Here is a 12599-nt window from a genome sequence, read left to right as displayed (position 1 = left end):
CAGTAAACAGATCATTAGTACCCGCGTTCATTTATTCTGGCGACCTTACCATGACCCCACCGAGGGTAGGGTGAAAAGCAGGTGGATCTGGCTGTGACACCCCCTAGAGGGATCCAGGAAATGAAGCTATAAGCGGTTGTCATGGAAACGCCTATGTGTGCAGATGATGTAACACACCGACAGGCTGTAGGGCTCCGCAACTGGGACGTTTGCCTTTCCCTCGCCGGAACAATCTTGAGGATTAAATTATTCATTTCTTTAATTCACAAAGCAAAAGGAATCCTAATTTTCTTGGTGATGCGCAACTCTCTTTCATTTGTCTAAGGTCTGGGACATGGTGACTTGTCATCCCCTCTTTCTCTGAAACCTACCCCCAGCTTCCTACATTCTAGCCCCAAATCACTGAAATCTGGCAAAATCAAGCAGGGGGTTTGGGGGACGGGGCGGGGGGGGGGGGAGCAGAAATCTGACACTCAGTATCTGTACCTTAAAGAGAGGAAAAACCTAAGGTTTGAAGCTGCAATTAACAATATAGGCAGTATCCCTTTCTGGTGAGGGCATTTAGTTGACCAGGGTCCAAATGTCTACCTGTCCTGAGCAAGATGGCTTTGTCTGCAGCAGGGCAGAGTTAAGCCAGTACCCAATGAGGAGAACATCAAGCCGAGGAGACACCAGCCCCAAATGAACTCATCACCCTAGCAAGGCGCAAGAAAACGAGATAAGAGGAAACAAGCATCTGCTCACCCCCTCCCATGTCCAATTGAGGGAATCGAGATTAATAAAAATAATTCTTTGGAGAATGATTCCACTCTATCCTACCCTGTTTTGTACCAAACAACCTCAATAACCTTACGGCAATAGTAGAATAACGTTTCTTTTCTTTTTTTTTCTTTCTTTTTTTTTTTTTTTTTAAGGAAGCTGGAAAGACAATCTCTGGAAATTATTTTAAAATAAAAAATATCCTGGCCTGCGCTTCCCCCCCCCAAACCCCCCTCCCCATTGCACTTTAGATGAACCTGTGATATTGTAGCAATGGCCCTTGAAGTGCAGTGGGGAGGTGATTTAGGAGAATATTAAAGGCAATGTGGAGATTCAAGGCACCTCTCTCAGGGAGATCTGGAGAAATACGCAGCACAGATGGGCCGAGCAGATTAAACATTTCCGTCACATTGTTTCCAAATTGTGTTGTGGTGCCTGAGGCTGGTACTACGGTCAGAGCAAAACAGAGCGGTGCGGAGCTGCGAGCCGCACAGTTTATGGAATACATATTAATACGCCGGTCTCACATGGTATCACAATTCTATCAGCTCTGAAATGGTGCTGTCTCTATTGTTCCTGAATTCTGCACTTGGCACCTTGTTTTCTCCCATCTGCAAAGTGTTTACCTTCCCCTTATCCTTTCTCTCTTTTTTAGGCAAAGTTCAAGTTGTGTGTATCTTTCTCATTTCTCTTCCCGCCCTCCCTCTTCGCTTCACAGTTTAGGATTTCTCTCTCGCGCACAGCCTGTGTTTTGCACACACTTCCATCACCAGCCGTGTCCAGTGTGTGCACGGGTCCTGCACACCAGGCTGGCCTCGACGGGATCATTATCCTCCCGCACCCAGTTCGGGACATGGGCTCCGAGTTTGAGTCTGAATTTCCCCTCACTTTCAAGCGCTCTCAGACCGCCCGCCCCCCAATCTAGCTGACACATTCCTCCTCAGAACACTGAATTCCTAGCTGTCCAGTTGTCATCTTGTGTCCTCCCCGCCTGCTGTCCTGCTGTCACTGACCACCCGGACTTTCCTCGCCCCCTTTCTCACACTCACGTGCCTTTCCATCCTCCCCAGTCCAGGCCTGCCAGCCTCCAGGTTAGCAAGTTCCCTGAAATGTAACAATAAATAAAACTGGTTCAATTGAGGCAAATTTAATGGTTCATTTTTATGATGATTGATAGACCAAAACTCTGAATAATGGAAAAAAGAGAAAATGATTGCCAAGATCTTAAAACATGATGTCAAACAGCCTGGGGAGCCTGCCAAACTACCCAAGGTTTCAGCCGAGCGCTGAGCTTGAGTCCTCTGACAGCTTCCAACCCCACTAATCCACCATCCACCCGACTGACCGCTTCTTTTTCCCTTCTGCAAAATCTCCCCACAAAACCATTTATGCTGAAAAATGGGCACCTGCTTGTCTTTGGTGAACAATCCCTGTTCCCAGCCTTGCTTTTCTCAGCAGTTGGAAGGGTGCTGAGTTAGAGCCCTCAATTTATTTAATAATTTATGACATCCTCAGAAAGCCTTAAATTTCTAAAGCTGGATTTTAGAAGTAGAGAAATTGTGGGCCAATCCAGAGTAAAAATACAATGTTTTTGGCTGACCCTGGAATATTACAATCTACTCTGCTCAGAAATTCGAATTTCCCATCTTTGCTAATGATAATGTCGGATGCGCAAGCACTGATAAGAGAAATAAGCAATCATAAACCAGTAATTCTGTGATTGATTGGCCTTTCCCGTCCATATATCAAGTTTCTATTGATCTTTCAAGTCAGGGCCTGATTGATTGTCCTCTTGAAGAGGAATTCTCTTATTTACAAGCACTGATATAGTGAACTTTGATGGTCAAAAGAACAAAAGCATGAGACGTTTTCCGGGACTCTTGTTCCATAGAGGCTTATCAAAGCCCAATTCCATGTGAAAAGAGAACATTCTATTAGGAACACTCCCAGGGCAGACAGTGTCAAGCAGTTTGCTCCAAATACCATCACACAGATTTGAATAGGAGCTATTGAGAAGACAAGACAACTTTCAAGTCACAGCTAAAGGGATGGTTCCTTAGTGGTACACCTGAAAGTAATAGAACATTGTACATCATTATGCTTAAATAATAAAAGAAAAGAGAGCACGTGATGGTGCCTTAGGAGGAATGAGCAAGCTTGGTCAGGCTTCAGCCTTAGAAGAAGGAACAGGCTCCAAAGCTGGAGGGCTGAAGCCTCAGAAAGCCAGCATGGCACAAACACGGATTCTTGACTTCCTTTCACTGTACATTTGAAAACGGGGGGAAAGGTGGAATGGAGAGGCCACCCGGGCCAAAGTGCAGGTCCAGGCCATAAAGATCCTTGTGTCCTCCCCTCCCCAGAGCCCTGGTTCATAAACTGTAGAGGATTCATAAACCCTTTGAGAATCTGATGCAAGTTCTGGACCTCACCCCAGGGACAAGACATATGGACACATGCACACAAAATTTTACACCAATTTTAAGGAGTTCAGGGATCCCTTCATGTCCATCCATGTCCATCCAGGCCGGGGGTTCACAGACTCCACTTTAAGAATCTGTGCCCTAGAGGGTGGTGCTTTCCTTTTGTTGGAACAGCCTAGGATTCACTGAGCCTAGAAATTGAATTCTCATCCCAAGACAGGATGGTCATTCCAGGTCATGTCTGTGCTACTCCAGGGGAGCCATGGAAGAGCTTATACAAATAGGAACCAGCAGGGAGGAGAGAAATTAAAATGTAGCAATCATGGAGTAGGGGTATTTAATCTCTTTTAAGGCTTATGATAGGCGCCTGCTGGCTTTCCCCCTGATATCCCCTGACACCTACTGACAGGGTATTTGCAGCACCACACAGGGACTCAGGGCCCTGTGACAGGAGGAGCACTGAGGAGGTCCATGATAGTCTTGAAACCATAAACAGCAATGGGAAACCACTGGAGGCAGAGTCAAGCTGCGCGACATGCCCGTGGTTTGTGGCCATACTGCTTTTTGTTTATAGAATTTGCTGTTCTTTTTATGGCAGGTTTGGTAGGGTTGGTTTTGTTTTTTTTTTTTTGTTGTTGTTGTTGTTTTTTCCTTGTTGATGGAGATTAGCAGCATAAATCCTTTTATGGCACTGTGAAATCCCCCATAAACACTTTTGATTGTTGCTGATGGTGAGCGCCGTGTCTATTTCAAGTTCACTCAATGTTCTGCTCATCTAGGCCAGTAGCTTCTCCAACCAGATAAGGAAGTCCAAGTAGCCAACCTTTACTTTCAAGATTCCTTCATTTGGGGAGTTCCAGGAGGGGGAACAGGGTTGGTGTTGAGGGAAGTGGATGTCTAATCAAGCCTAGAAATATTTATGATGGAGCAAATCACACGGTGCACTATTTTTCAGGGAAAACTTCTATAAAGACTGCCTGACAATAGCCAAGTGGCTGATGTAAAGGGTTTGTTTGCTTTTTTTAAAAAAAAAAAAAAACAGCTTTTTTATGTTCTTATCTAAAGCATCTTCAGTTAACAAGGTTGTGTAATTAACCCCTGAGCTATACCATCCACAATGTGTATGGAGTTAAGGAATGAGGACCCTGGACAGTTCTGATCCCTCCCCGTGGTAGGCGTGTCTCCCCACCTTGGAGGTAGAACCACTTCCGCATTGAGGATTTCAGGTCTCCCGGGAGTGTCTCAGCGTTTTTCTGGTCTTTTTAAACATCTGGGCAGGAGAAGTCAAACTTTATTGAAAACGTTGATCCCAGGAATTCAGTCCTCTCTGCCATCCCAAAACTAAAACCCAAGAATCAGCAACTTAATAAAAATGCAGTAAATTAGCACTTTTAGACAAGAGCAGAGTTCATTCAGAGCTGGGGTCTGCCTGGCTGAGCCAGTACTCTCTCCATTTTAATAGTTTAATAAAAATTAGCATAATTAACGAACATCTGTATGATCCAGAGTGGTGCAATTTGGCACTTGGAAACGAGGGCTTAAACATGATTGCTGTGAGTTTAATGTTGTTTTAATTCTTTTTGGCACTGTGCAGTGAAATAAACGTTTGGTGGTGATAGTTCTCGGCCGGATCTCATTTGCATTTTTCTCTCTTTGATTATGAGCAATTGTGGACTCCCCAGCAATTCATCAAAGTAGAAATTATTTTAAAATACCTCGTGGTGTTCAGACTGGGCTAGAGCAATGCATGGGAGGTGGTAGTGGAAGAGAAGGCTAGAAATTTTCCATTCATGCTTTAAACATCTCAGCCCTGCAGCCCTTTTTGGGTATCCAGCCAAGGGATGAAATCTGGAAAAGCCAGTCAGATCCCAAGACCTGTAGGTGCTTTGATTAAGCTCCTAGGCTCCCGCAGCAGGGTGCTTCCGGTCTCTGAGACCGTGCCATCCTCCTTACTCTCTGCTCGCTCTTTTGTTTTGAAGGGCAGAGAGTTGATTTCACTCATTTCAGTTCTCAGCACCGTGGTGAGGCTTCTCCATCTGTGGTCGGCGGGGTCAGTGTTCCCTTCGAGCAAGAGCACACAGACCGGGAGCCTGGTCCTTGCAGGTGTCCTGCCGAGTCTCATCTGCTTCCCATTCGCACCCGCTTCGGGCTGGCAGAGAGCGCCTTCCCAAGCCTTGGTCCCTACTCCCGGCGTTGTGGCTAAAGGCGGATTTTAAGGGAGCATGAGCCAAAATCAGGAGTCTTGAACGCTCCCAAGGGAGGTCCCACCGGAGCCCCACGGGTGATGAAGATGACGCCGTTTGGCAGGTGGAAGACCACCCTTTACACACGGTTCAGCAAGCTGACTTCGATCAGAAGACTAGCGTACAACACCGCGTCCGCCCTCCCAGCCGTGAGGTAGCCGAAGAGATAAAGCTAGGGTTTTTATGAGTAACAGTGCAAGAGGAAGACAGAGTACGTGTCTCTCCTTCACACCAAGGCTTTGTGGAAATGGCGTTCCAGCAACATGCTAAGCTGAAGGCAACGCTATGAGAAAACTTGAGGCAGAAACTGCCCTAACTTCAGTGTTGGAAAATGAGCAGTAACATAACTCGTATGGAGAGGAGCTTCAAACATCCCGACAGCCAGAGGCTCTGGGTAATTTGACAAGAGCTCTGGGTAATTTCCCACAAGGCAGCGCGGACTGTAGGGAGAAGTTGACCTGGGAGAGAGTGGGGGCATGAGAAGGTGTGGGGAGACAGTGGGCTGGGTGGTAGACACACGCAGTTATTTAAGACTGGCTCTTCAAAGGTAATTCCCAGTTCTTTTTAGAATCAACTCAGCCTCACTTGGCATAGCATTTGAGACTCTCTGTGTGGTATTTAGGGAGCCATCTGGGGACACTGTCTCCAAAGGCAGCTGCTCTCTTCCTGCCACAACTACTTCCATCACCAGGGGAGTGTATTGGAGTTAGCTGAAACTAAGTCTGCTCAACTAAAAGAATAAATCTCACTGCTCCCTTCATTTCTTTATAACCTCATTTAGCAAGTGTTTTTTGGCCCCTGTCTGTGCCGGCTACCATGCTGAGTGCTGGGAGTAGAGCAGCAAACAAGACCAACAAAGCCCCAGCCCAGCTCTCACAGGACTTTCCACCTAGTGACTGGCAGTGAGACAAAGACAGCAGATACGCAGCAGCAGGATGAACTCACTTCCAGGAAAGCACAGGGCACAGTACACAGTACGTAGCTGCAGCCCCCCACACAAGAGAGTGGCAGAGAGAAGCTTCTAGAGAGTCTAGAGAAACCCAGGAATTGAGATCTGAAGGCTGCTTAGGAGTGAGCCCCTGAAAGGGAGAACAGAAATAGAAGCCAAACAGGCAGAGGAAAGGCTCCAAGGTAAGAGAGCCTGTGGCCCAGGGGAGTAGCAGAGACAAATTTCTGTTTTGCTAAGGGTCCACTAAATGACAGTGCTGAACAGGGAACAGGACCAGCTCATGCACAGCCTTGTCCACCTTACGAAGACGTCGACTGGAGGCAGTGGGAACCCATTTAAAGGTTTCAAGCAGAGAAGTTATTTTTTTTTAAGATTTTCATTTATTTATTTGACAGACAGAGATCACAAATAGGCAGAGAGGCAGGCAGAGAGAGAGGAGGAAGCAGGCTCCCTGCTGAGCAGAGAGCCTGACAAGGGGCTCGGTCCTGGGATCACGACCTGAGCCGAAGGCAGAGGCTTTAACCCACTGAGCCACCCAGGCATCCCAGAGAAGTGATTTTATCAATGTGCATTAAAGTGATTCTGGCTTCAGAGAAAGACTATATTGGAGGGGAACAAGAATAGAGATACAGAGGAGGGTGTTTCTGTAGTCTTCATGAAAAAACGACAGTGACATGATTAGGATATTGGGAATGGAGACAAGTGGACGGATTCCAGTAATGCTCTGAAAAGAGAATCAACAGAACTCAAGGACTGACCAGAAGAGGAAGGTGCAACTGGAAACGACTTTGAGTTTCTGGCTTGATTAACTTGAGTGCATAATAGTGCTACCATCCACTGAGATAAAGTGCCCAGGAGGCAGAGCTGGTTGGGGGTAGGAATGGAGACAAGGCAGGATGATGGCTTAAATTTAGGATATGCTGAGTTTGAGCAGCTTAGCGGACATGCACTTGGGTATTGGGATCCAACACTTAGATCTCCGCTGGAGCTGTGGTTATGAGTCCTTTACATGGTGGCTAGAGCACCGAGGTCTATCAGATTGCTCAAGGAAAGTGCATCAAGTCAGAAGAGGGCCAGAAGAGGTGGGAGGTTGACAGGCACATCAGTAACAACAAGCAGGACATAGGAGCCCCAGAGTGGGGGCAAATAGAAAGGGAATGATAGGGTGTAAAAGAAGGGGCGGTTATAGGGTTGGGAGTGGGGGGCCTTGAATGCAGAAGAGCTTTTCAAAAGCACAGCAGATGTTAAACACTGTGGGACTGCTTCTGAAAGCACTAAAAAATATTTTCATTCTTTTGAAGGAAGTAAAATTTAGGAATACACGGGGAATATCACTTATTCTAGTTCAACTGCATTTGGGGTACCATGAAGCTGTCTTTTTACATACTTGGCTATTGAATTTTACTATTAAAGAAAGAAAGAAAGAAAAGAAAGCCAGGTTGGTGACACAGTAAAATTCCAGGTCAACTGGTTATCCTTCTTTTCCTTTGGATAGTCTATCTCCTCCCCTCCTCCAGCTCTGCCTCCCGACTCTCCCAGCAGAGGACCTCTTTTCACCTTCAAAAAGAAAAGAGAAGCCATCAGAAGTGTTAACTTCTGTTAACTTCAGCCACCAAATGAGGAAGGTACCTGTATTGACAATCATCCTTCCTTCCCATTAAAGCGCAGGAGGCGTCCCTCCTCTGCTTTAAAACTCTCTCTCATCTTGTATACGTAAGAGCATCATGTGGGCGCCTATGTCCTGCCTGTCATTACTCTTGTCAACCTACCACCTCTTCTGGGGAGAATCTGATGTTTAGAGCACCTACTACACATCAGACATTTCTATTCCCACAACACAGGGGAGAGAGGATGTCATCCCTACTCTTCCAGAAAAGGAAGTTAAAGCCAGGAGACAGTAAGGCCCCACAGCCATGGTTGAAGACTATCCCTGGTTACATGCCCTGTAACACTTCCTCTTTCTTTCTTTCTTTCTTTCTTTCTTTCTTTCTTTCTTTCTTTCTTCCTTTCTTTCTAAAGATTTTATTTATTTATTTAACCTAGAGAGAGATCACAAGTAGGCAGAGAGGCAGGCAGAGAGAGAGGGGGAAGCAGGATCCCTGCTGAGCCGAGAGCCCGATGCGGGGCTTGATCCCAGGACCTTGGGATCATGACGTGAGCCAAAGGCAGAAGCTTAACCCACTGAGCCATCCAGGGGCCCCCGCTTTATTTCTTGGAGGAGCGGTTCTGTGGAGTCTGATGTAATGTAAATGTCTCTAATGTAAATGGAACCTGACATTTAGAGCACCCACTATGTGTTAGACATTTCTATTCCCACAACACAGGGGAGAGATATTACCCCTCTTCCAGAGAAGGAAGTTAAAGCCAGGACAACGTAAGGTCACGCAACTATTTAATGACCAAGTGGGGACTGGATCCTAGTCTGTCTGACTCCAAAGCCCATTACTCTATGCTATAAGCTCCTTGGGAGCAAGCAGTGCTCTGATTCATCATTATACATCTCATGGGAACTCAAACAGCACTTTGCACATGGACAATGCTTGGTAAATATTATTGATTTGAACTATGACCTGACTCCCTGAATATTTTTAGTGCTGTGGCATTTAAGATGTGCCCAACTTTCTCAGAAGAAGCCATTCCACTCTGCTTGATAAAAGACGTGCTCTTTGGGTTCAGCAATGGCATCAAATGTACTAAATGTAGACAGGCAGATGGAAACATGAAGGTAGAGTTTGCTTTCTTCCTTCAGGAGATTTTTTTTTTTTAATTTAATAATCCCATCAGGAGTGTTAACAAGTCATACTGCCGTCAACAAAGAAACCACCCAACATAATCTCCCGCGCAGTTACCATCAGAGATTAATGGAAATAAGACTGCATTCCAACTGAAACCACCCTCTTTTCATTTTTCAGGAGTATAACGTGTATGGCTGGTGGGTTGGAGAACTGAACAGCCTCATCGGTATTGTTCCAAAGGAGTATCTCACCACTGCCTTTGAAATGGAAGAAATATGAAGCCCAGGTATCAAAACGATGGCCAGTAAATCCATTGGTCATGCCTTCATCTCTCTGTGAGGGATAGGAGAAGCCAGTGGAGTGGCTTTTCCTTACTTCCACAAGCGACACTAACGATTTACCACTGAAAGAAGGTGAAGCTGGAGCTGTTTTTCCTAAACTGGGGAACTGTGTCAGTTAGGATTAGGTTCAACAACATGTGAAAGGAAACTAAAAAAAAAAAATAATAATGATTTAATTAACATAGAAATTTCTTTTTCTCTTCTAAAAAAAATCTGGAGGTAAATGATCCAACGCAACCAGTTTCCAGATATCTTCTCTTTTTGCTCCACTGTATGGGGGCAACATTCCAAAGCTTACCCTTATGGCCCTAGATGGAGGCTCCGGCTCCAGCGATCATGTCTCTACACCCTACCCAGCCAGAAAGATAAAAATGAAAGGAGAAGGGCACACCCACTTGTTTTAAGGACATTTCTTACATTCCACTGGCCAGAACTTGAGACAGACAGACTTATTCTAGGTGGAACCTGTGTCCAGCTTAAAAGTGGAGAGGGGAGAGGGTTCACTAATAAATTAAAAAGGGGAAAATGAATATTTGGGGATAACTAGGAATTTTTGTCACAAGGATGGGTCTGACTTTCTTTATCCTCAGTTCTCAAAGCCAGAGCACCATTTTCCCAGGTATTACGGGAATAGGGTTGGCCAAGACTAGGAATCCAGTATGAGGATTCCTATAGAACATAATCAAATTTACCTTCAGGTAATAAAGAATATGGCTCGCTTTTTATGAGAAAGAACCACATCAGAGAACAGCGGAGGGAGTGCCTCCTTTGGGTGGGTAGCGTTGGTGCCGAGTGGATTTTGTTTAGAATTAGGATGGTGACGGAGGGCACCCAAGGCTAGCATGATGTCTCTAGCTCCTTCTTCTGGCCTGAAATGGGAGCAGCCTTTACTGCTGGGGGTGAAGGATGACTTGCCTGATGGTGACACAAACTATCCTTGGAATCTTCCAGACCGGGGCCCACTTTAGTGTCAGCCGCAGCTGAGTGGATTCATTTAGGAGGATACATAAGTATAGATCTTACTCTGCGATGCCCTTGTACAACCAGAAAGCACCAGCTTGGGCCTGTCGCTCAAGGTTTGACTTTATGATGTTCCTAGTAAGGATTCCATTTCCTGGCCATGAACGCAGAAGCAATGGAATTTTTCTGTCAAATCTAATATAGTTACTCTACTTCACTTTGTCATTGGCTTATTGACACAACTGTTTATCTCTCTCTCTCTCTCTTTTTTTTTTTTAATATTTTATTTATTTATTTGACAGAGAGAGAGAGATCACAAGGAGGCCAAGAGCAGGCAGAGAGACAGGGGGAAGCAGGCTCCCCTCCGAGCAGTGAGTCTGATGCGGGGCTCGATCCCAGAACCCTGGGATCATGACCTGAACCAAAGGCAGAGGCTTAATTCATTGAGCCACCCAGGTGCCCCTGTTTATCTCTCTTTGACCCAACAATTCTACAGCTAGGAATTAATCCTATAGCTACACTTGCACACATGCAAAAGGATTACACACAGGGGCCTGGCTGGCTCAGTCAGTGGAACGTGTGATTCTTGATCTCGGGGTTGTGAGTTTGAGCCCCATGTTGGGTGTAGAGATTAATCAAAAACAAAATCTTAGGGGTGCCTGGGTGGCTTAGTGGGTTAAAGCCTCTGCCTTCGGCTCGGGTCATGATCCCAGGGGCCTGGGATCGAGCCCCACATCGGGCTCTCTGCTTGGCAGGGAGCATGCTTCCTCCTCTCTCTGCCTGCCTCTCTGCCTAATTGTGATCTTTATCTGTCAAATAAATAAATAAAATCTTAAAAAAAACAAAAAGATATACACACAAGGCTACTTGTCTATAATAGCAAACCACTAGAAAGAGAACTTGCCAAGTAACTATAATACATTCATGGAATTAAATACTATGCAACAATAAAAAAAAAGAAAAAGAAGGTCTCGGCATAATTATTGGTAAGAAAGAAAAAAAGTCAGCAAAGAAAGGTAGGCCTTCTCATAGATTTATGTGAGAAGGGAGTCTCCAAGGGCACCTGGCTGGCTCAGTCCATACAGCATGCAACTCTTTTTTCTTTTTTCCTAAAGATTTTATTTATTTATTTGACAGACGGAGATCACAAGTAGGCAGAGAGAGAGGAGGAAGCAGGCTTCCCGCTGAGCAGAAAGCCCGATGCAGGGCTCCATCCCAGGATCCTGGGATCATGACCTGAGCCGAAGGCAGAGGCTTTAACCCACTGAGCCACCCAGGTGCCCCAGCATGCAACTCTTGATCTCAGGGTCATGAGTTCAAGTCCCATGTTGGGTGTAGAGCTTACTGGGAAAAAAAGGTGGGTGGGAGTCTTCAGTTGTTTTTGTGTGTAGAAGATCTATCTGGAAAGACAGAGACAATAGCACTGGTTGCCTCCAAGGACAAGTCCATGACTGGGTGGATAGGACAGAGACACTCTTTACTTTGTGCCCTTTTATGCCATCTTTGTTTTGAATCATAAAAGCAAATTTATGTATTTTTCCTCCTTTAGGACCCATATCCTTTTCTCTGGCCTGCCATTATGAAGAAAACAATCATCAGGAGTTTCTATTCCCTACCCCAGCCACCCCACCAACCCCACGGACTCTTCTCTTTACTGATGAGACCCAAGCTTCTGATACCTGGTAGTTACTGAAAACCGCCAGTGAGACCAGTGGAAAAAGGCACAGTCAGCAGATCTGTTAATACACCTGCCTTGTCATAGCTCATCCCACCTTTTTTTTTTTCATCCTTCCTTTAAACATGTCCACACATCCACTTCTGCCTTCTCCCCAGGCTTGTCACAGAGAAGGTAAGAGCAGAGGAAAACTTTGGAGGAGGAAGTTGCTAGTTGTTTTGTCTGATTAGAAAAGCATAAATAAACATCATACTTGGTTCCTAGAAGTGTGTGATAGTGTCACATTGTTTTTTTGCAGTGGTCTCAAAAAGGCTGGTTCTGGCTGGGCCTTCCTGCCACCTCTAGGCAAAGCAGAAAAGGATAGCCAGGGGCGCCTGGGTGGCTCAGTGAGTTAAAGCCTCTGCCTTTGGCTCAGGTCATGATCCCAGGGTCCTGGAATCGAGCCCCACATTGGGCTCTCTGCTCCGTGGAGAGCCTGCTTCCTCCTCTCTCTGCCTGCCTCTCTGCCTACTTGTGA

General features: G+C 45.8%; 1 protein-coding gene across 1 annotated transcript in view; it reads left to right on the top strand.

Annotated features, from left to right (window-relative positions):
• The window catches only part of SKAP1 (src kinase associated phosphoprotein 1), a 280423-nt gene extending 268078 nt beyond the window's left edge, over positions 1-12345 (top strand). The window contains exons 12-13 of the mRNA XM_004764740.3: positions 9284-9392; positions 11957-12345. Coding sequence (XP_004764797.1) covers positions 9284-9385 — 102 coding nt within the window. The 3' untranslated portion in view covers positions 9386-9392; positions 11957-12345. The remainder of the gene's footprint in view (positions 1-9283; positions 9393-11956) is intronic.
• Positions 12346-12599: the final 254 nt, after the last annotated feature.

This window comes from Mustela putorius, unplaced genomic scaffold, assembly GCF_011764305.1.
Source record: "Mustela putorius furo isolate JIRA1106 unplaced genomic scaffold, ASM1176430v1.1 tig00003962_pilon_pilon_pilon, whole genome shotgun sequence".
In the NCBI taxonomy this organism is placed as follows: domain Eukaryota; kingdom Metazoa; phylum Chordata; class Mammalia; order Carnivora; family Mustelidae; genus Mustela; species Mustela putorius.
The sequence above is the reverse complement of the archived record's forward strand: the minus strand, read 5'-3'. Positions and strand labels throughout refer to the sequence as shown.